This window comes from Notamacropus eugenii, chromosome 5 (genome assembly GCF_028372415.1).
Source record: "Notamacropus eugenii isolate mMacEug1 chromosome 5, mMacEug1.pri_v2, whole genome shotgun sequence".
Taxonomy (NCBI): domain Eukaryota; kingdom Metazoa; phylum Chordata; class Mammalia; order Diprotodontia; family Macropodidae; genus Notamacropus; species Notamacropus eugenii.
In genome coordinates, this window is record NC_092876.1 from 96341674 (window position 1) to 96366216 (window position 24543).

At 36.6% G+C, this 24543-nt stretch overlaps 1 protein-coding gene across 5 annotated transcripts in view; it reads left to right on the forward strand.

Annotated features, from left to right (window-relative positions):
* The window catches only part of NUP98 (nucleoporin 98 and 96 precursor), a 95966-nt gene that overhangs the window by 23322 nt on the left and 48101 nt on the right, over window positions 1-24543 (forward strand). For 3 of the 5 annotated variants that reach the window (XM_072610260.1, XM_072610261.1, XM_072610262.1), the window contains 13 exons: window positions 1801-1904; window positions 3475-3576; window positions 3891-4070; window positions 4486-4625; window positions 6811-6918; window positions 9524-9704; window positions 11513-11676; window positions 12974-13108; window positions 14486-14624; window positions 17998-18087; window positions 18824-18967; window positions 21573-21706; window positions 22829-23016. In XM_072610260.1, the coding sequence (XP_072466361.1) occupies window positions 1829-1904; window positions 3475-3576; window positions 3891-4070; window positions 4486-4625; window positions 6811-6918; window positions 9524-9704; window positions 11513-11676; window positions 12974-13108; window positions 14486-14624; window positions 17998-18087; window positions 18824-18967; window positions 21573-21706; window positions 22829-23016 (1781 nt within the window). In that variant the 5' untranslated portion in view covers window positions 1801-1828. The remainder of the gene's footprint in view (window positions 1-1800; window positions 1905-3474; window positions 3577-3890; window positions 4071-4485; window positions 4626-6810; window positions 6919-9523; window positions 9705-11512; window positions 11677-12973; window positions 13109-14485; window positions 14625-17997; window positions 18088-18823; window positions 18968-21572; window positions 21707-22828; window positions 23017-24543) is intronic. The other 2 variants (XM_072610263.1, XM_072610264.1) reach the window with 1 other exon arrangement.

The window sequence follows — 24543 nt, forward strand, 5'->3', positions numbered from 1 at the left end:
ATTATTAGACCTGTTTCCCAAGGTGATCAGGGAAAAAGGAGAATAATCTATATCTTCTAAAATATTTTTATCAGCTTCCTTGTAATGGTAAAGAAGTGAAAATTGAGGCGATGTCCACCAGTTGAGAAATAGTAGATAAGTTGTGGTATATGATTGTTTTCAAATACTACTGTATTGTAAGAAAATGAGGTGGTTGATTTTAGAAAAACATGGAAAGATACGAAATATGAAGAGTGAAATGAGCAGAACCAAGGGAACATTGCATACAGTAACTTCAGTGTTGTTTGAAGACTAACTGAAAGACAAAGCTATTCCAAGTTATGTGAATATTCAGATCAGCTGCAAAGGACCTATAAAGGAAGATACTGTCCACCTCCAGAGAAAGAACTGATATATGGAATTGTATATTTTTGTAGTTTCACTTTAATATCTGTGACAAATGGTGGCCTACTCTAGTTCGGGGTTGGGAGGGAAAGAGGAAAGAAAACAGCTTAGAATTCAAATGTAACAAAAAAACAAAATACATTTTTTAAGAAGTCACAATTGTCTTGTATCATTGTATTGCTAAGAATAGCTAAGTCATTCACAGTTGATCATTGCTGTTACTATGTATAATTTTTTCCTGGCTCTTTTCTTTTCACTTTGCATCAGTTCATTTAATTCTGCCCAGGTTTTTCTAAAACCATCCTGCTTGTCATTTCTTACAGCACAATAATATTCCATCTCAATCATATACCACAATTTGTTCAACTATTCTTCAGTTGATGGGCATCCCCTCAGGTTCCAGTTCTTTGCCACCACAAAAGGAAATGCTGTAAATATTTTTGAACATATAGGACTTTTCCCTTAATTCCTGCAATCTCAAAGGGCATGCAGTTTTACAGCTCTTTTAGCATGGTTCCAAATTGTCTTCCAAAATGATGGGATCAGTTCACAACTTCACCAAAAATTTTTCCACATCCCCTCCCACATTTATTGTTTTTCTTTTCTGTCATAGTAGCCTCATGTATATTGTTTCATCTTCTTAACAACTCTGGGAAGTAGATGTATCATTAATATCCCCATTTTACAGATGAAGAAATTGAAGCAGAGATAAATGTTTGCCTAGGATTACACAGCAATTAAGTACCTGAGGTCTGATTTGAGCTCTAAGTTCAGCACTGTGCACTGTGCCATCTGACTGCCTTTTGTACTTTTCATTATACAAAGAACAGAAAAAGAGGATTCTCTATGAAACTGAAAACTTCTTTATAAAAGTACATTAAATTTAAAACTATAGTAACAAAAATGCCTTTCTTGTCTGTTACTTTGTGAGCCAACTTGTGATCACTTCTCTGCATTTTTAAGGTTTCATTGATACTCCTTTTTTGCATCACTATCATTATTCACCAACTCCTCTCTCCCTAGCCCCGGTAGATGCTCTCCTTTCTAACAAATAAGCTTAGTCAAACAAAAAAATTTAATACATTGCAGCCTGAAACTGAATTCCATTCAGCACTCCTTCCAGGCCCTTCTCAGAACTTTGCTAAGAGATGAAAAGCATGCTTCATGATTAATCTATTTGGTTGTCGCATTGATCAGAATTCTAGGTAGAATTTAAAACATTTATATCCCTCAATGTGATAAGTGAATAAGAATAATGTTGTTCTTTTCCCTTGTAGTGAACCAGCCCAGCCAGGTTTGTCTAGTATATTGAATGATTATGCAATGATTAGTGAACTGAACAGTGTATTTCTACAAAAGCCAGTTTGTATTGTACTTATTACTTATAAGAAGAATTTTTGTTTTCCGTCTTCCTAGCTTCGTGAAGTGCTGAATCATTTCAAAGATGTTTAATAAATCATTTGGAACTCCCTTTGGGGGTGGAACTGGTGGTTTTGGTACGACTTCAACATTTGGACAGAGTAAGTCAAGATATTTTAAAATTACTAAATTTACTTAAATAGCCTTTAAGAAGGATATTTTGAAGAATAAACTATCTCCTAGCTTTGTATTAAAAATTATCTGTACTTTGGATTCTTATGCTAGAAACTTTTAAAAATTGTGTTTTGAAATGGATTTGTTTCAATGGTAGTGTAATAAGCTGTTAACTTTTTTTAAACTTAAATTTTATTGATACCTTTTATTTTTACAATACAATAATTTCCAGATACAGACTACTCTCTCACTTTACCACTTTACTTTACTTTTCTTTGTAAGAGAAAAATACTTAAGCCAACCAATAGTGATCATATCTGACAGTGGTTTCCTGGTAATGTTACTTTGTATCAGTTCATGCAAGTCTTCCCAGATTTCTCTAAATTCTTTGTTTATTGTGGGAAGATTAGCTCTAAATTGACTAAGTCAAATACGTAGAATCATTGAACTTAAGATCTGAATTGGATCTTAGTGATTATCTGATCCAGATCTCTCATTTTATTTTACTTTATTAAAAATATTTTTGATTATCTTCTGTTTTTACACAAGTGTCATTACTACATATGCCCATCCACTTTTTCTGCTTGTCATCTTGTAACAAAAAAAAAAAAGAAATAAAGGAGGGAAATAGGGAGCAAAGCAGCGTAGCTAGTCAACACTTGAAGTGTTCCACAGCATAGTCTCCCACCTCTGCAAAGAAGGTAGGGAGGTACAATTTATCATCTCTTCTCCTGAGTTAAGCTTTGTCACTGATAATTATACAGTGTTCAGTTTCTGTTTTTTAATTCTTTCCATGCATATTGTAGTAATTGGATATGTTTTCTTCCTTTGGCTTACTTTGTTCTGCATTAGCTCATATAAGTTTTCCCATCAAACCCCTCCTTTTAAAGAAGAGGAAACTATTGCCCAAAGAGGAGTAATAATTTGTCTAGGATCACAGTGGTTGAATTAGGACTTAAAAGTCCAGGGTTCTAGACTCCAAGTCCAGCGTTCTCCCTACTGTTTATACCACAGCTACACTGTCATTGCTGATGTCTCTCAGCAAATAATTGTACATTAATTATTGTTAATTCTAGGCTACAAAAAGAGTGTTTTTGAAGATTATTTTGGGAAAAACACAGTACACTAAACATTGACATAGTTTAACAGTCTTTGAAGCTGGATGTTTCTGCATCAGATAGCTATCACTAGTTTGGAAGAATGGTATCTTGAAATTTTAATGTCTGAGAGCTTTTACCCTTCTTAGATACTTCTCTAAAAATAGTTAGCTCAGAGGCCATTTGAGTTTTGTTTTCTCTCTGCTGTATTCCTGGAGACCATGGGGTCCTAAAGAGGGGATAGGATTTGTCCATGCCTAAATATCAAATTGATGAATGTCATCAGGGACTAGAATCTAAATCTTCTGACTCCCAGTCTAGCATCTTACAATTAGGAAGCCTTACTTTTGTTTTTTACAGCCTTTAGAATAAAATGAGTTAATTTTGTCTCTGTTGTTAAGAAATTTAGTTTGGTGGTCTAAACAAACTGAACTGTCTTAATTTGGTTTTGTTTTTGCAGATACTGGTTTTGGTACCACAAGTGGAGGTGCATTTGGGACATCTGCATTTGGTTCCAACAACAATACTGGAAGCCTCTTTGGAAACACACAGACTAAGCCAGGTAGGGCAGTGCATAATCAACTCTGTTGATTGGTCAATGTGGCATACCCTGCTTAAAATCTAATTGATTCCACAAAAACACCAGTTAGGCTGTTCCATGAGAATATAAATTTAATAAAGGAATCATTGGCCTCAGGATACTAACATGAGAATTCATGACTTTGTAATGGGGTTTGGTTATAAGATTAATGTTATCATTGGAAAACGACACTGATCAAGTATCTTTATGGGGATTATACTTGTAAGTGATATTAGAATTTGTCTAATCCAAGAAATCTTCCCTTAGAATCATTTTCTTTTGGTTTGTGTTTTCAGGAGGCTTGTTTGGGTCAAATTCATTTAACCAACCAGCTACCTCCTCTACAAGCACTGGCTTTGGATTTGGAACATCAACAGGGACGTCAAATAGCTTGTTTGGAACTGCTAGCACAGGAGGAGGTCTCTTCTCATCCCAGAATAATGCCTTTGCACAAAATAAACCTACTGGTTTTGGAAGTAAGTAGGATAGTGTTGGTTATTGAACAGACAAGTAATAGATGGATGGGGGGAGATTTTTTAAAATCAGTAACCTAATAATTAAGGCTTAAAAGTTTAAATTTGTATTTTAAAAAATTCAGAGGAAGAGATAATATGACTAGAGGAGAATAGTGGGCAAGGAAGGTATGCAGGTATTAATTGAAAAGATAAATTTGTAGTGGTTTTCTTAATTTACCTATTAAAAAGCCTTAGTTGTGTATTGCCTTGATAGGTTGTTACCTTTATAAGTTTCAGTTAATTTTGATTCAATAAATTTTTGTTAAATTTCCAATGTGAATAGAGCTCTATGCTAGGGCCATAGAAATTTCTAAATGTTTTATTTCAGAGACTCAGATACCTCTCCATTTAGCATTTCCTTTTTCTTTCTTAATAGATTTTGGAACAAGCACTAGCAGTGGGGGTCTCTTTGGAACCACAAATACAACTTCCAACCCCTTTGGTGGCACATCCACCTCCCTTTTTGGACCCAGTAGTTTTACAACAGCTCCTACTGGAACCACCATAAAGTTTAATGTAAGTGAGTTTTTTCCTCCTCTTTGTTTCTTTGGAAGAAAGTACTAGAACTTTTGTATCCTAGGGTTATGTTTTAAAATTATCATTAAAAAATGTTTTCTATCTCTATAGTACATGACTTGGTCTGCCATCCTGTCAGCTGTAAACATTGACATAGAAATTCAACCCAGTGGACATGCTCTATATTAACTTAGGCATTAAGCTTCTTTATAAGATATTATTTATTAATTATACTAATTGATGTATTTTAAGTTGAATTGTAAGTGGACTGAAAATTATCTGGTCCGATTTCCTGTCTTTTGGAGGAATCTGTTCTAGAATGTTCCAAATGTTATCCAGCTGCCTCTGTCTTATAAGACTGTTTCCTATGACAAGAAACTACTTATCTTAGAAGTCAGTATATTCCGTTATTGGATAGTTTTTCTTTTGATTAGGTGGATACTTGTCTCCTTTTAATTCTCCCCATTTTTATTTTTATATTTTGATGATAGTTAACACTTGTGTATTTTTGCCTCTTGTAACTGTTATTCATGAAGTCTAGTGAGGTGTAAGTGGCTCCTTTTCACCTCTAGCCCTGTATACTGGTTAACATTGCAGTTGGAACCCTACATATTGTGAAATTCAGTGGAAGTCCATTTATTTTGTTCAGTCAACTACAGACCATTGATGCCTTTGCAATCAGGGCACAGTACTTAGTACCTTAGGAAGGAATATGCATGTTGGGGAGGCCCCAATGTCCTATCTTTGTATTGTCTTCCCATTTTATTAACTGCTTAATGCCTCTAAATCCTGATACTGGATTTTCTGATACCAGTGGTGATGCCTGTTGATTAGTGGTGATCAATCTGTGTTTAGAGGATTGTAGTGCATATAAATAATAGGAGTGGGTTGGGGCAGCTAGGTGGTGGTGTAGGAGATAGCGCATCAGCCCTGGAAGCAAGAGGATATGAGTTCAGATTTGGTCTTAGACACTTGATCTTTACTAGCAGTATAACCTTGGGCAATTCACTTAACCCCAGTTGTCTCCAAAAAAAAATATTTGGGGTCTAATTGACTAGCCATTCATTAATACATTTAAGGATAAAAGAAGAGAGGAAGACAAAAGGGAGAAAGCTTCACTTGGGGCACCTTTGTGTAAAGCCCCCTTAAGAAGGTTATGGAATTGTCCATCAGTTTCTGTAGCAGTTAAAACATATGCCTAAATCACTGAAATGGCAAAATGAGGTAATGGTGTTTTTTTCAGATAGATAAAGTGGAGGATTCCACCGGAAGAGAGGAGACCACATTTGCTCTTGCATGTATATAGACTACTATGAGGTTTTGTAAGACGCAGATGATGCTCAGGATAGGTTTAGAACATTATCCTAAAAGTAGTCTCTGAAAGAAGTGGTATTTCACTCTAGAAAATAAGTCTAGCATTGCACTGAATTGAAATTCCTGGATTTCGGATCCTGAATTGAAAGTAAAGTAGAACATAATTGACATTGTAGAATCCCATTTAATTCCTAAGAAAACCATAGAAATTGGAAGAGCAGTGAAAGTAGGAATGTTGGTTTCATCTAATACATTTTTCTTCAGTAATGTTAGGCCTTAAAAGAATTGTATTTAAGATGAGTAATGTTTTAAAAGAATCATAGCAGTAAAAAAAAAATTAGTTTGGTGATAGAAGAGAGATAAAAATCAGAGTATAAATGTAAGTTTTTGGCCAGGTCTAAAATACAGTTTTTGTATGTGTATATAATGCTATGAGAACAATTATTCTACACATAATAATTGAATATTACTTAGCTAAACTTAAATATGTATATACTCATGTGGTTTCTGCAAGAGCTATGCTATTATTCAGATATCTATGGTATGGGCAAAAGTGAAAAATGCTTGCATATTTGAAGAAGTACTAAAGTAAATTACCGTTCGTCATTTGTGCTCAATTTCCTAATCTGTAAAGTGGAGAAAAAATTAGTTATTACCTCACAGGGTTATTGTCAGATTCATGCAAATGATCTTCAACCCTTTGTAAGCATAAAACTGATACATGTCACTAGCTAAAATAATGCTCCTATTATTTACAACCTCACCTTTGGACAAAATTGGTACAGAAATTGGGAGTTGAGATTATGAAAGCACAAAAGTAGAAATAAAATTTGATGTTAAAATTTCATGATGTTTTTTCTTCCCTTTATAGCCTCCAACTGGCACAGATACAATGGTCAAAGCTGGAGTTAGCACCAACATTAGTACCAAGCACCAATGTATTACTGCTATGAAAGAATATGAAAGCAAATCACTGGAGGTCAGTACACTACAGTGTATTATTGATAGGCTTGGCCCTATGTCTTTATTCCAAAACAAGCTTTTGTGATATAGTGGAAGGAGCACTGAACCTGAAATCAGAAGATGTAGGTTTTGGTACTCACTTGGCACTTTGTTAGTCACCTGAACTTGAGGTGCCTCTGTGAGCATTATTTTATCATCTGTAAAAGGGGAGTAATAATAAATAATGCTTGCACAGGTCTGCACAACATATGGCCCGAGGTCTACCACTGTACACTCTCTCCTGTTTATCACCTGACCCATAGCAACTAACTATCAGCAACTAACTAGTCTGTCTCTAGTTGCCTTTACGGGGAAGGTGAGCCGCTAAAAACCCAACTTCGGCCTGAACACGTGTAGCCTGTCTTGGCTCCTACCTCTGCTGCCAAGTTGTGCAGGTCTGACTTACAAGATTGTTTTGGGGATCAGATGAGATAATTTACATCAATAAAGCATTTTATAAATGATCTATTATCACCTTTGAATAATCTCTTATTTTTAGAGTTAAGTTGTTAATGAACTTAAATTTAAAATGAGCTAGATTTTTTGCAAAACAAGTAGCCCTTTTTTAAAGAAAACTTCAATTTTTTTATGTTCTGAAATTAACAAACACTAAATAAAAGGACCATTTCCATGGACAGGAGAGGATTATACATGAAATTACGTATCTCTTGTAGAGCTTGCTTTCATATATGTAAAGTAAATTCATTGGATAGCTTTCAAAGCTGTCATGATGATGTCTTATTCTGCATCTTGAGTCCATTGTCTCTCTGGAGGTGAATAGCATGCTTCATCTGGGTGCAGTCCTCTGAAATTATGGTTGGTTATTGCATTGATCAGAGTTCTTAAGCTTTTCAAAGCTGTTTGCTTTTAAAATATTACTGTTATAGTAGAAATTGTTCTTTTGATCCTGCTCACTTTATGTAAGTCTTCTTAGGATTCTCTGAAATCATTCCTTTCATCATTTCTGGCACTGCAGTATTTCATTACATTTATATTCTGTAAGATAACACTTTAGTTTCCATCTCCTTGCCACTATGAAAAGAGCTGTTATAACTTTTGACATAAGGGTCTTTGTCCTTTTCTTTTGAATACTTAGGGATACAGGCAAAGTAATGTTATCACTTGGTCATAGTGTACATAACCCAGTTGATTTGGGGGTCGTAATTACAGATTGCTTTCCGGAATGGCTATATCACTTTACAGCTCCTCCAACACTGTATCAATGTACCTATTTTCCTAAAGCCTTTAAAATGTTTAAATTTTTTTGTTAACTTTGCCAATTTGATAAATATGAGAAAGACCCTCTGAGTTGCTTTATCTCATATTTTTCTTAATTCATGGCTGAAAGCATTTTTTCATGTTCCTGTTCATAGCTTGAGTTTCTTCCTTCAAGAATTGCCTGTTTCATTAACCAAGGGGGAATTTATTTTGAGGTTATAGAGGAACTAATGCGTTTAACAAATTGATAAGAATTACTGAACTTTTGCAGTAACCTCCTCAAAGGTCTTCTCAACTCCATTCTTAGCCTTGACCCATCCATCCTGCAGGTTTTGACAGAATAATCTTCATGGATTTAGTTATACCATTCCTCTGCTCAGATATATTATATGGTTTTCTGCTGATGTCTAAATGAAGTTTATTAGCTTCTAGTTTACATTCAAGACTTATGTAACTTGGTGCCATTTTACCTTTCTAGTTTTATCTCATATTTTCCATTGTACATTCTATGCTTTGACCAGTTTGTATAACTCTCTGTCATTCAGATTTGCTTTTCATACTATTATTATGTCTGGAATATCCTCCCTTCCTTCCTTGCCTGTTGAATTCCTAGCTATTCTTGAAGACCCAATTCTACTGCCATTCTGTTCTGGAAATGTTCTCTAAAACTCCTATTTCACTGATGTTATCAACATTCCTTTTCAGACCTCACTTCTAACTTCGTTTTGTTAACCCCTCTAACGTATTTATCTGTACTGAAAAAGGCCGCATGTTATCTATACTTTAATTATTCCCCCACTAGAAGTAAGTTCTATGAAGTCAAAACTTAATGTCCCATCTAAACTTTGCATTTCCCTCAACACAAAGCATAATGTTTTTCATACATTTTTTGTTGTTGTTGAATTCTTTTAAGAGGTCCCTTTGTTCTCCAGTTTTATTTTAGAATGAACATAGTGTTAATGCCTAACAGCTAGGTTATGTAGTGGGTAGAATACCAGGCATGGAGTCAGGAAGACCTGGGTTCAAATCCAGCCTCAGATGTACTTAACTAGCTGTGTGACCATGGGCAAGCCATTTCACCTCTGTCTCAATTTCCTCATCTGTAAAGTAATAATAATAATAGCATCACCTACTAGGGTTATTGTGAAAATCAAATAAGATGATTCTAAAGCACTTAATACAGTGCCTGGCACATAGTAAGTGCTGTGTAAATGTTTGCTGCTGCTGTATGATTTGTTTTTAGCAATGGGGAAATTAATCATCCCTGTGCCTTTCTGTATGGGCATTGACATAGGAGTTTGAGCTATCAGATACTTATTTACCTGTGAAATTACTGGGAATATTAATGGTGTTCTTTTTCCTAGGAACTTCGTTTGGAAGATTATCAAGCTAACAGAAAAGGTCCTCAGAATCAGGTGGGAGCAGGTGCCACCACAGGGCTTTTTGGCTCTTCTACAGCAACCTCCAGCACCACAGGCCTCTTTGGAAACTCTACCACTAATGCAGGTTTTACGTATGGACAGAATAAAACTGGCTTTGGGACAAGTAAGCACAGACAATTTTAAATGGATTATATTAGTTTTCTTTTATATTGGGAATTGACTCTATGTTGTGTGTGTTAAATGAACTGCTTGGTTTCCTTTTTGTAATTGTTTTATTAAAAGTTCAACATTGAGCATCGATACAGTGGACTAAATTTGCTTAGTAACTACTTAAGTTTAAATTAATTTCATCATATAAACTAGGAGAGTGTGCCAGTCATTCTCACTTCTTCCTCATCAGGTTTCTTTGTCCATTTGTTCTCATTCGTTTCTCTTTATGGTTAAGGTTAGCATGTTCTGGTTCTACTTTTTTCACTTTGCAATAGTTTGTTATAAAGGGCTTTCCATATTTTTTTCCTCATGCTTGACCATCTTAATGCATTATAGTTCTTCTTTTCATTAATGTGCCATAATTTATTTAACCATTCTCTTGCTGTTAGACACTTAACATGGTTTTCAGGTGAGATTTTTTTTTTTTGATGTTTTTTGTTTTTACGGTTACGTATGTTGCTATGAAAATCTTGAAAAGGTATAAAAATAAATAAAATTATTAGGTCAGAGGGTATGATTGTTTCTGAAACTTGTATTATGTATTGTGAGATTAATCTCAAAAAGATTTGATGGTTTTGCTTATAGAGGGTTTATCTCTTCTTTTATAATACACCAACATTGTTTCCTTGCTTTTAATTATCTTTGTCAATTTGATAGGCCAAAAGAGTATCAAGAATTTGAAGTGGTACTTCAGAGTTATTTTAATTTGTGTCTCTGATTATTAGTAAGGTTGAGCATTTCTCAAGTGATTATTAGCAATTTGTGTTTCTTCTTTTGAAAAAAGTTTATTTCTTTTTACTATGTATCCATTACGGATTAGGCTCCCTTTGTTTTCAAGCATTGGATTCCAGTAGTGGAAAAAATCTAGCAGTGGATTTAAAGTCAGGATCAGGTTTTGATTCCTAGTTTTGCCACTTACTGAATTTTTACTTTTGGCAAGTCATTTTAACCTTTTGAGCCTTAGTTTCTTTATCTCAAAAATGAGAGTATTGGACAAGAGGGCCTCAGTTCTAAATCTTTTAAGGGGAAGGAAGAAAGGAACAACATTTATTAAGTTCCTACTATGTGCCAGGCACTGTCCTAAGTACTTTACAGATATTCTCATTTGATCCTCAATAATCCTGGGAGGTAGGTGCTATTATTATCTCTGTTTTACAATTGAAGAAACTGAAGCAGACAGCAGTTAAATTACTTGACTAGGTTCACACAACTAGGAGGTATATAAGGCTAGATTTGAACCCAGGTCTTCCTGACTCCAGGCAAACTCTCTCTTCATTGTGCCACCTTACTGCTTCTGTGCATTCATCAGTTCACCTTAAGAAAACCATGTAACACCTTGTAGAAGGCATTGTTAAATGAGGCACTCTGTGAGGTAGAACACAACCAGTAGACTGGAATTCAGGATACTTGGGCTTAAGTACTGGCACCAATACAGTTTTGGATAAGGGCCTTAATCCCTGTATACCTGAGTTTCTTTGCTTGTAAAATGGAGATAATCATACTGCCCACCTGTCAGAGTTGTCTGAAGTGAAGTCATGAGATATGAGGTATGTGAAAAGGGTTTAGCTGTGAGGGGACTATATTAGCAAGCTCTTATTCTTTAAATGCTTGTAGGAATTTACTTCTTGCTGTGTATAACCGATGTCTACTTAGAGAAACAAAATTGTGGAATATATTGTACAAGATTTCAGCTACATGTAGGCTGCTGCTATTTTCCCTGAATTTATTTTCTTTTGCATTTTTTTTTTTTTTGCTTGCAAGGTACAACTGGATTTGGGACAAATACAGGTAGTCTCTTTGGTCAGCCAACTCAGCCAACCACCAGCCTCTTCAGTAAGCCATTTGGCCCAGCTGCAACCACCCAGAATGCTGGCTTTTCCTTTGGGAATACCAACACTCTTGGACAGCCAAACACCAACACGATGGTAAAGAAACAAATACATAGCACAGGAGGATTGACTAATAAATAGGGAGGGGCAAAGTGCTGCTCCAGTTCTCAAGAACCAGGCATCCCAGGCCAGTTGACTGCCTGGATGCTGCTATGCTCTGCTTGTGGATCTTGAACAAATTTCCTCCTTCTGGTAATGCTTGGCCTTACCTGGCCCTTCAAGACTTCCTCCTGTGGAAGTAATCTCTCTCTTATCTGAAGTCAATTCTCTTTGTAGCCCTCTTGTATTCTATTCTGTTGTAATCATTCACATCTGTGCCTTCCCTTCTCTACTAAATTGTACAAATACTTGGAAGGTAGAGACCATGTCTCATTTATTTATCTTTGAGTGTGTGTCCCCCCCAGTAGAATGCCTTGCACGTGAATGGATACTTTTCCAATGTCTGTAGGCTTTTTAAAGTAATTTATAAGAACATACTTTTGTGAACCTAAAATTTGAATTGCCTCTATGCTGGCTATGATTGTGGGTCATTGTATTCCTTACAAAAGGTCATTAACGCTTTCCTTAGGGGGCAGCTAGGTGACTCATTGGATAATGGAGCACCAGATTTGGAGTCAGGAAGACCTGAGTTCAAGTCTGATCTCAGACAATTAATAGCTTTGTGACCCTGGACAAGTCACTTAACCCTGTTTGCTTCAGTTTCCTCATCTGTAAAATGAGTTGGAGAAGGAAATGGCAAACCACTCCAGGATTTTTGCCAAGAAAATCCCAGAAGAGTTCATGGAGAGTTGGACACAACTGAAATGACTGAACAACAGCCATTAACCCTTTCTAGTAAGGGTCAATTCAAGGTTGCACTAAAAAGATTACTTCCCATTCTCACCGCTTTAATTCATTATCCTGTTTATTTATTTTCCCCAAATTATGTGCAGTTAAGACCTGTTTAATTTCAAAGTACTTTTTTTTCAGTGCCATGTTTTAGAGATTAACAAAGTTAAATTTGCCTTTTCAGTGACCTCATTTTCATGGGAAATTATATAACTAGTTGCATAATTACCTTTAAAAGTTTGGTTTTTTAAGCCCGTGGTAATTAGATCTTTTAGCCTTTTTCTTGGTAAAAGAAGCAACTGGCTCAAATTACCATCTTTCAGAATATCTGCTCCTTGGGTCCTAAAAACACTGTTTGATAGCAAGAGAATTAGCTGTAAAATCTATTGAGTAACATGCTTGAAGGTGCTTATTACTTTTAATTAACTATATAGGTACTGTGGGACAATTTATGAGACAGGTTGGAATTGACATGCTTGCTTTCAACCTAGATTACTGTTTGCAGGGTTTATTCGGGGGAACCCAAGCCTCATCTGGAAGTCTTTTTGGGACAGCTACAAATACGAGTGCTGCTACTGGATTTGGAACAGGAACAGGCCTCTTTGGGCCAACCAACACAGGATTTGGTGCTGTTGGTTCGGTATGTTTTCAGTGTTGACTTATGATTTGAGGGTACATGAATGTAACCTGTTCTTTAAAAATTTATATTGTGACAAATATTTATGAGAAAAGGTAACTTTGTTTTTATCTGTTTCTAGAGAGTACATTATGTGGTTTGATAATAAGAGTTTAATAATTTTATATATGTGACTTTGTTCTTAGTATGCACAGAACTTGTTTAATATAGCTCAGTAGCTCTTAGACACAGCATCAAGATACCTTTAGCAGTTTTATTTTCAATACCAAAATCTTGGAATTTTGGTTTGATTTTTATTCCTGATGCTTTTAAGGTACTTCTGGATTATTCTTCTATTCAGAATATATAATTAATTGTGCAATATTACTGTTGAATGTGAATAGAAGTGATAAGACGTTTTGTTAGTTTCAAATCAGACCATGTTCCTTTGCTTAGTTCTGTCCTCTGACCTTGAGCAGCACTCATCATAGTGTTTGTAGAGGAGTCTTTTTGGTGGTTACCTAGTGTCTGATGGCTTTCATGCTGGCAGCCAAACTATTGACATCATGTCCTCATAACATAACTCGATTGAAATGGTTTAAATGCTAAAACAAAAATGTTATCAAAATAAACATGTGGTTATGATAATAGCTGACAATTACATAGGTTTCCAAAGCCTCATCTCAGTAGTGAGAGTAAATCGTATTTTGCTAGTTGGAGTTGACATGCAAGCTATAATGTGACATGGCATGAATACCTCTTCTACTGCAACTGGTTATGTGATGTGGGGTTGTGGAAAGAGTGCTAAAGTAGACCTGCTTTTCCAATTTCTTCTTTCTTACTAACTGACCATGAGCATAGCTCTTAACCTTGAGCCAGTTTCCTTATCTCTCAATTAAGCATTTTATTCTTTGGATTCCACACCTCAGAGAGCTATTGTGAAGATAGGATACTTTGTACACTATAAAGCACTACGTAAATTTGAGTTTGTTACTGTATCACTTAAAATGAAAAGGGAGTTGGGGTGGGAGAGTGTCAGTCCTGTTGTCCTGGAGCCAGATAAGTGAGGTTGAGGAACTGAGAAAACTACAAGATGTTTTTCCAGAATTTTTACAGTGTCTGTCTTTAGTTACTGTAACTTTGTTTTAGTGGACTATTAATTTTATAAAACTCATTACAGTAGCCAAATGTTTAATTACCTGTGTAATAGATTTCTTCCTTCTCCTCACTCCTTATGCTAATATTTTTGCAGTTTCCTAGACTTTGATATTATGCTCCAGAAGAGCATACTGTTGATAGTTGGAACTGTCATTCTGTTTGACTCACCTTACTCATTACCTCTTGTATTAAAGGAAATCCCTCATAATATTTTAATATGCATTATATTCTCTTCCTTTTTAGACCCTGTTTGGCAGTAACAAGCCTGCTGCATTTGGAACTACTACAACCAGTGCTCCCTCGTTTGGTACAACCAGTAGCGGGCTCTTTGGTAACAAACCAACCCTGACTTTAGGAACCAATACAAACACTTCCAATTTTGGTACATATAAAAAGCAGGGTTAACTCTCTTAAGTTACACTGACTATACCACACTCCAGGGCACCAATCTCCTATTACTAAATGATTTTGAATAATTTAAAATGCTCAGGTAAGCCATGAAAGGTTATGAAAGAAAAAGTTATGAGTCATGAACAGTGATTAATAAAACTGTATCATTTAATTTGTTTTAAAACTCACCCTATAGAATTGGATCCTGTTCATCATTTCCCAGTCTTTCTTCCCTAAGGAGTACATTGACCAACTGGCATAGTGCCTTTTACCTTCATATAATTGTTTATTGATCTCAGATAATTTTGTGGCATGCCTGACAATGAGAAGTTGCTTTTTTGTGTAATAACATAGTCAAAGGGCCATCTCCAGTTGTCCTGATCTTTATCTTACCACTGGACCCAGATGGCTTGGGAGAATGTGAAGCTGGTGATTTTGCACAGCCCTCCTCTTAGATCCAATTAACATGCAAGTCATGGCATCACCTTCCTGATGACACGGTCCTCTTCAGGAATGAAGAGCAAACAGCACCAACAACATCCTAATTGGAATGTGTGCTGACGGGATGTTGCTAGCCCCAAAGCCCCTAGCCATTCTTTTCTAGGGGATGCTTTTTGGAACAAGATTATGGTACCTAAATGATCAGTGTATAGTTGTTTTAACATAGAAATTAAAAGACTGAATCATGACATTCTTAAATTTAGTGTACTGGATCATTATATGTACTTCTGGAACTTTTAAACTCATTAATCAGGGGCATTATTTTGTCTTAAAGGTCTGGTGACAGACTCATTTAAATTTTTACTTGAGTCAAATTTTTTGTGTAAAGTTTTATACTGTCTAAGGAAATGTAGTGCTCTTTGGGAGATGGTGAACTAAGGAATTTGATTAGTATAGTTCAGCAGTCACAGGTTAAAACATCACCATAAATGTTATTCCCAGGCTGGCAATGAGTTTTTAAAAACTCTTTTATTGGAGAAAGAAACAAGTCTGCTAAGAGATTGAGGTGTGGAGTTTGTGTTATTCTGAACTTTGTTGTCTTTATGTTGTGCAAGATAAAGTGAGGCAGTAACTAGACTGTGGTGGGGTAGCACTTCAATCTTAAATTCATGAATTTGGTGGTAAGGGATACCATATCATCCACTTCCATTGATGATTTTAGATTTGTGCTTAAACTGTCTTTGGTCAGAGTTTATAGGAAAGAACAATATTTTTAGTAGGATCTGAGACAGTAGATAGTAGACACTTAGCAGTCGCAAATGAAGGATTTAATCTTTGTCCTCCTATTTCCTAGCTAGAAAATGATTCCTGTAATCATAGACTTGCTAACCATGGAAAATGCTGTAGAAGTCTTCTAAGTTGAACTTCCTACTTTTGATTATCCCCTCTTGGATCTTCCCTGATAAGTAGTCATCAAGCTTTTGCTTACTATATATGTAACATGAGATGTACAGCAGTACCACAACTGTGCTGTCTATTTATAGATCTGAATTTAATATTTCTCTTTTGACTGTCAGAAAAAACTTATAAAAGATATATTTATTAGAAATAGTCCGTCAACTAGTGTGTTTCTGATGTTGGGGCTACCTTTCTTCATGTTGATTTGAAGTACGTTGGATTCACAGTCTATACTCTTTGTGACTGTCACTTACCTAGTGTGCTAGATTCTTAAGAGGCAGTTAGCAAATTCATTATCAGTGCTAAAAAGTATATAATATATAAGCATAATATAGCTTTTGTTCCCTCCAGAGTTTTTTTGTTTTTTTGAGTCAGTTTGTAGACTTTGTTATGCTGCCAAATGATCAGCAGAAAGTCCATTTTTTAAAAAGAATCTGAAACTTTGTCTTTCATAATTAGCTGATTTAGGAAAATCTTCGGTTCATTTTTCAGTGGATTCCCTCTAGCCTGTTATTGTACCTATTTAGAGTCCTCTTTCCTACCTGCCTCATTCCCCTTTTTTCTTGCTTCATCTTGTCAATAGTCCTTACCTTGTTTATGAACTATTAAAATGCTAAGGGGGGGTTGTCACTTAACATAACTTCGCATTTCAAATGACATTAAAATGTCCACCACCTTTTTTTTAATACTTATATTTTCTTGAAAATTCTATATCTTGCACTCTTTCAACAGTGGAAAGAGAAATCCCAGTATTAGATATCAAGAACTATGTTACAATAATAATAGCTAGCATTCATATAGCTCCTATAATGTGCATAAATATTATGTCAGTTGATCCTCACAACAATCTCAGGAGGTAGGTGCTGTTATTATCCCAGTTTCACAGTTGAAGAAAATGCAGCAAATAGAGGTTAAGTGACAAGGTCACCCACATAGTAAGGGTGTCTATTGTTTAGGTTTGAACTCGAATCTTCCTAACTCTGGGCCCAGTGCTCTATCCACTGCACCATTCAGCTGCCATATTATCTGTCCTTAGTTGGTGGGCTTTCTCCATAAGTCCCAGATACTCTATGCTGTTCCTTTCCTTTTCCTTTGATACACTTAGGAGGCCTTTTCCTATTGGTTTATTTTCTAGTCCAGAGTTAACCTTGTTCTCTTTCTATGATGGCCTTTCCTTGATATAGTTGATTTTTCTTCACTAAAAAACATGAAACAGCAGAAATCTTAGGAAGATGAGTATATGTAAAGAAGGAAGAATAATGTAGAGGCATCTTTGGCGATAGTAAAGAATTTTAAAGAAAAACCTGTGACTTTTCTCAATTTCATTAAATGATTTATCAGTGAAGAAAGGGGCATTGCTGAATTTTCAATGATTTTTTCTAGTGGAGAATTGAGGAGGCACAATTAATCTGGAAATTACTTACCTTTGCCCACTGTGTTCCTAGCATGATATACCAGTTGATATTTTCACATGTCTATCTCTGCCTTTGAACTAGACAGTACTGTTGGTAGTGTGAATAATTGAGGATAGGCTGTATAAGATTTTTAAAATCAGTCAAGTCTGTTAATGGAACAGTGATTTTAATTAGAGGAATTAAAGTTTCTGGCTTGACACCTGATTGCAAACTGCATACTTTGGCTGTAGATTAGGGAAGTTGTGTGTTGACAGCGTTATAAGCCTTTTAAGAAGAATATCCCTTAAACTGAAGTGTAGCCATGTTGTTTTTCTATTGAGTATTTCCTGCCAAAGTGTCATTACAGATCTCTTGAAAGTTTGAGGAAATCATTCAGAAACACCTTTTCCATGTCATGTAGAGAATTCAGTAGCAAAATTGACCTGTAAATTGGGAAAGCTTAAGCCATATAATCATTGAAAGAATTTCAGGCTTTGGCCGTATGTTTTGTATGTTAGGGGAAATTTGGTGTTGCCTTAAGAGCATAGTTGTCAACTTACTTTGTCCTTTCAGGTTTTGGTGGAAGTGGGAATATTTTTGGAAGCAAACCGGCACCTGGTACTCTTGGAACAGGACTTGGAACAGGCTTTGGAACAGGAACAGGTAACTAATACTGGCACCATGGGAAAGTTCCCAAAAAGAGAGCTGTGTCATTGTTTGTCCCTGTCTTCCATTTGGCTTTCATGCTTCCACTTCTTTATTGTGCTGGGCCACTAGAGGTGGGAGAACCAGATTTCCATTTTCACAGAAGAGATGCTAAAAGTGTTTTCTTTTCTTTATTTCATTTTATTTTATTTTTGTTTTGTTTTTTTAGCTACATGCTTGAGCCTATCAGTTAATGGTTAGTTTGTCCTAGAAGCCCTTGGCTTCCTTTCTTACTAGCCCTTATTTCTTTGGAAGACATGGTGAACTTTTGTGAACATCCAGAAGACTGTGGGCCTTGGTACTCATATTGGCAAATGATCCCATTGCAAGGTTTTTTGTGTTAGCCTTTTTTGTCAACTAATTTTATCTCTGTTTTGTTTAAACATTTGTGAATAGAAAAGCCCAGTAGCTAGCAGGTACCAGCATAAATTCTCTATCATTTAAAAGAACAAATTAGCTGGATTTTGCAGCTCTACAGTTTACATATTTCAAATTCAAAACTTAACAGTAGGTTGGTGGGCTAGGCAGCTTAGCTTTGGAAATATTTTTTTTATTCACAGAAATTTTTTTTTGCCTTGAAATGAGTGGTGACTTTGAAGAATCTGAACAAAATCATTATAATCTAAGTCACTAGAATCTTCTCTAACCCTCAAAAAAGACTTATTTTGACTATTTTTTTTTCTTTTTTCCACAGCTCTTAGTGTTGGACAGGCATCTTTATTTGGAACCAACCAGCCCAAGATAGGAACAGGGACCTTGGCCACAGGAGCTTTTGGAACCCCTGGATTTAGTGCTACCACAAACACCTTGGGTTTTGGTGCTCCTCAAGCTCCTGTAGGTAAGTACTGTGCCTTTGAAAGACTCACTCAAGTGCTTTTGTGTCATATCACCTTGTTGATCTTTTGAAATGCAGTTTTTAGGCCTTCTAACAGGTAAATTACCATAAAGTCTCTCTTTTCCCTGTCCTCACTCTTTTGATAGTCCCATCTGGGGTCACTCGTGGGAATAGCAGCTGTTCTTGGGGGGTATTTTATGGGATTATTGCTAGCCATATGATCCCCAAACTTTTGGACATGTTTCCACATTCTCCCCTTCTCCTCAGCGGTACAACAGACAGAGAAAAGAATATGCAGATCCTTCTAAGAAAGTTCAGATTGTAGGGATATGTTCCTAAAAGCCTCAGTGAACCTAGTGGGGTCTTTCAAGTATCTCCCCAGTTTCTCTTTAATCTGGGTGAGATCTGAAAGAGAGAACGGAACACGCATCCTGGTTGTCCCACTGGGTGGGGTAGGCACTTCTCTCAAGGGAAACAGCCCTGAGGGCCCAGTGGGGACAGGGGCTTGTGGAGGAAGATAGGAAGTCCCACTTCTTGTGAGGGAGGGGCTGGGGAATGCCTGCTGAACTGGATTAGGCTGCAGGGGCAGGGGATCTGGCTGGCAAGGGGAAAGAACCGCTGGTACCTGAGGAAGAGTAGGGATCAAAGGGGAAGATGCCCCAGAGAATGCCACAGGAGGGGGCCTAAGGCCTGAATGAATATTGCCCCAGCGAGAGGGGCTGCAGAGGGAGGCACCCCAGCAAGGCCCATAGTCGGGGACTGAGGTAGAGTCCCCAAGGAGGGGTGAGTTACGGGCAGTGACACTGTACAAACTGCCATGGGGGTGGGGCCTGAGATCTGAGTGAATGTTGCCCTAGTGAGAGGGACTGCAGAGGGAGGCATCTCAGCAAGCCCCGTAGCTGGGAACTAAGTGGGGGTTGGAAACAGAGATAGGGGAGGAAGTGAGGCCGAGACCCTAGGAGCCATAAACAGGGTGTCATCCAAAACATCCAATTCACCCCCATTTCCTTTTTTGTGGGGCGGCTCTAGCTACAAGCATCTTACAATCTTTTCTGAGAGTGGGGTCCTGAGAGAGTTTGACAAAGGCCCTTATGTAAGGTATTTCTATCCATTTTTCCTTTTGGAGACAATATAATTGTAACTGTAAAAGAGTATTACATTGTAAAGTCCCAAACATGGGCCACATTTCGTTGTCCTTCAGGTGATACTGAGGCCAATGTGTGTTGCAAAAGAATACCAACTTTTTCTTTTTAAGTTGTTTAGAGAAGCTAAATTTTTTCCAATTTTGTAAAAGACAGCCCAAAGGCAAATTCCTTGGAATTGATGAATTTTGACCCATTTCTTGGTGTGAGGCTGGAAGTTCACCCCTCCTTAAAGGAGGATGTGGAAGTAAGTCTTGAGAAAAAAAACACAGGAGGACAAAAATAACTTAGTTTTCCCTGATTTCCTTGCGCCTAGGAAATCCAGAGAATTGGGTACCCACTTAACTGGCATTTCTCTAACGTTCTAGCACCCAGAAAGTTCAGAAAATTGTGCTTTGGCGGGTACACCCAGGTCCACGGCCTCAAATACGGCCGCTGGACCAATAACCTGAGTCTCTAACTCTCTAGCGCCCAGAAAGTCCAGAGACTTAGGCACACACTAAAAAGTAACCAAGTTTTCCCCGATTTCCTTGCGCCCAGGAAATCCAGAGAATTGGATATCCACTTTATGCCCAGGTCCACTGCCTACCCAATGGACTGACAACCTGAGTCTCCAACTCTCTAGCACCTAGAAAGTTCAGAGATTTTGCCTGATACTGGGACCTGAAGCCAGGTCTGAAAATCCGCTTCCAAGGTGCTTGGAGAGCAAGTAGGGGAAAGGGAGAGGGGGAGGCTTACATACCTTCAGTGTTAGAAGAATTTGAGATTAGCAGCTTTCCCGGTCAGGGAACCATAAATGATGATGTTAAGGGGTGATTGGGGACCCCAAAATACCAACAGTCCAGGTCGTGCTCGAATGAATTCGACTCAAGCCTTCTTAAAGCCAAAGAAAACAAAGTTTATTAAAGATTCGCCAAATTGGGTTGCCTCTTAAGGAGCCTAAGCATTTGTAATGCTTGTATTCACAAGCGGGCCAGATAGAATCCCAGCTAGACAGAGTCTGAGCTGGACTGAATCTGAGCCCACCCTATTGATCTTAAAGTCAATCAGCATAACTCATTTCTAATTATCTAGTCTGAGGTTTTAGAGAAGTTCAGTTTCCTGTATTCCTGTCCTATTCCATATTGTATATGAACATGCTCATTTTATTTGACGTTTATTATTAAAAATAAAATGGAAAAATAGTACTGAGAAATTATTATCATATGGAACCTGAAAATGGACCTTGGTATGTCTTGTTTCTCTTCCCCAAATACTGCTGTTAGTCTCCTATGTTTAGCTACATCTAATATCTACTAGAATAACCTTTATAAGGAAGTTTTTCTAGTTTGGTAAATGGCTAGAGGATGAACCTTCCTGAAGGCAGTGCTGCTCTCTCTACTGTGTAGCAGGCTGTTAGCTTTGGTGGAATATATATGCCACATCGTACAGGAAACTTACCTTGTTCTTTCCTTGACTTTATGAAGCTTTGACAGATCCGAATGCTTCTGCTGCTCAACAGGCTGTTCTCCAACAGCATATCAATAGTCTGACATACTCACCATTTGGAGACTCTCCTCTCTTCCGGAATCCAATGTCAGACCCCAAAAAGAAAGAAGAGGTAAATTAGAAATATTTAAGGACTCACATAGGAAATTCCTTGTGAAAAAAAGAGAAATTTGTAGGCAAATGTCATTGTTGAATTATTTGCTGTAATAGTCTATGTCTGATCCCAAACCCTTTGAGGTCTGACCAATAAAAAGCATAGTGGGACTATCATTGTTCTCAATTATTAGTTATATTAGTATAATTAATATAGATATTGTATTACATGTAATTTTACATATTAAACTATTAATATATCAAAGGTGGCAGTAATTCTTTTTAATAGCTTCAATGTGCTGTTGGCTCATTGAACTCATTATTGGATAAAAACCCTCTTCTCCCCTATCCAATTATTTCATTGCTTTTTAATATGGACTTTACATTTATCTCTGACAAATTTAACTTGCTTTCAGTCCATTTTTCCAGCCTTCCTGAATGAATCTTTGTTCAGATTTGTGTCCTTTTAATAAGGAGAGCCTATGCTCTTTATCTGAGTGCTGAGTAGAAGTTGTTGGCTGGACAAATAAACAAACCCCTCTGGTCTTCCACTAGATGACTCTCTCTTAGGTTCTCCCTTCACTCTAATCCACATCTTCTTTTGAGTTATCTAAGAAGCTACCTAATTTTGTTTTCCTATATATTTCTTGCATCCATAATGTGAGGATACTGCTGCCTTATTTTTCTTAAACCACACACATGGGCTTTTTGTTAAAATGTACCACAGTTACCTTTTGGTATTTGTATACTGTCTAGCAATTGGAGATTACATACTACAGGTAAAAGTTCTTTGAGTGTTTTTGTCTCATATGGAAGATACAAATGGAATGCTTGCACTGGATGCTTACATCTCTGATAGGACCATGTTGAAGCTGAAATTAGTCCTTGGTGGATTTTGAAACTGAGTCCTCATTTTTTAAAGCAGAGGGTACATGACTTTTAGTTTGTTCTACACTTGTTGCTTATATTTTGTGCTCAGCTTTGAATGGATTTATAAATCTTATGCCATCATCTTTGTTTTATGTTAGATTGTGATCTGCAGGCAAATTCCCCCTTGGTCACTGGAAACAAAAAATAAGATTGCAAGAATTACACTTAATGCTTCTCAGTTTTTTTGTTTGTTTTTGTTTTGTTTTTGCAGAGGTTGAAACCCACAAACCCAGCTGCACAGAAGGCTCTGACCACTCCTACTCACTATAAACTGACGCCTCGCCCTGCCACTAGAGTCCGGCCTAAGGCTCTGCAGACAACAGGGACATCTAAATCCCATCTCTTTGATGGGCTAGATGATGATGAGCCATCTCTAGCCAATGGAGCTTTCATGCCTAAGTTAGTTTGGACACATTAACATACTATACATTTAGAAAGAGCTCTGTTATAATCTTTATTCCTTTGTAAGCCTTTCTGTTCCCTTATCTCACTTTTTGTTCATGTCTTCTTTGTGTGTTCTTAATTCTATGTGCATGTTTCCTTAATGGGTTTCCATGAACCTGTGTTCATAATATGAATGATTTAGTGTCATGGAAATCTTAAAAAATAATAGTTCTCCTTTATTCCTCAAAAATCAAAACTACTTTTGGCATTTTGAATAATTGGCTGTTTGTAAGCATATGAATTTTTGTGTCCTTTTTATAAAGGATTATATAGTTACCCAACACCTTGCCCTTTGAACACATTTTCATTTTGATCTTTGAATTTTTCATTTTTTTGTCTAAATTTTTACCAAACAGTTGTTTAAAAACTTATTTTCCTTTAAAAGTTGCATAATTAAAAAAAAAACCTTCAGATGGCTTACATCTTGATAGGGGGGAGTTGCAGACAATCCAAGATTTGTTCATTCTTTTGGCACTTTATATTCTGGACCTTTGTTTTGGGTTTTAATAACACTTAGAAAACATTTGTACTAAAAATAAAGTGAAATAGTAGTGGATCCTGCATGTTAAAGGAGATTTTAGTTTCTTGGGGATCAACAATTCAGTTAGTGGACACTCATAAAGCAACTGATATGTGGCAAATGTCTCTTAGACATAGTCCCTGATTTTAGGAACTTATAGTACAGAATGTCCTGATTTAATCCAATCCATCTTCCAGTATAGAGAGCACAGAAAGATAAGTATGTAATGAAAAGATTTTGGGCCTTAAAGAATGAGCAATTACAGAGTTCCTTTGTATTTGGTTAAATTATTTTTTTTAATTAAAACAAATAGTTTTCTTTCCTGTCCCAGTGAAAAAAAGGACAAAATTCATATAACAGGATATGCATAGCCAAGCAAAACTGATTACTGTCTTGGTCATATCCAAAATAATGTATTTCATTCTTTGTACCCTGAGTCTGTCACCTCTCTGTCAGGGTAGGTAACATGTTTCATCATTTGGACCTCTGAAATAGTGATTATTTATTTGGTAAGAGTTCCTAAGATTTTAAAAATTGGTTGTTTTTACAGTTGTTTTTGTATAATTTGCTCCCCTGGTTTTGCTTACTTCACTCTTCATTGGTTTATACAAATCTTCCTGGTTTTACTGCAAACATCCCTTTCATCATTTCTTATGGTATATAGTATTCTCTGACATTATTTATCAAAGATTGTAGAGCCATTTTCCTAGTTAATGGAGGGCACCCCTCCAAGGTCACGTAGAAAGATTAACTCCACTTGAGGGAATGAGTGAGTGCACCCATTCTGGAAAAGCATTACATAATTATTTAAAATCTGTGGAATTAGATCAAGTCCAGCCTAGTAGGAATGTAGCTTTATTAGGTTGTGGCTAAAAACTGCCAAGACCAAACAGGCTTATATTCTTTTTCTGATGCTTTTTCTTTCCAGAAAATGAAGCTATGAAATGGAACATAATTTTTTC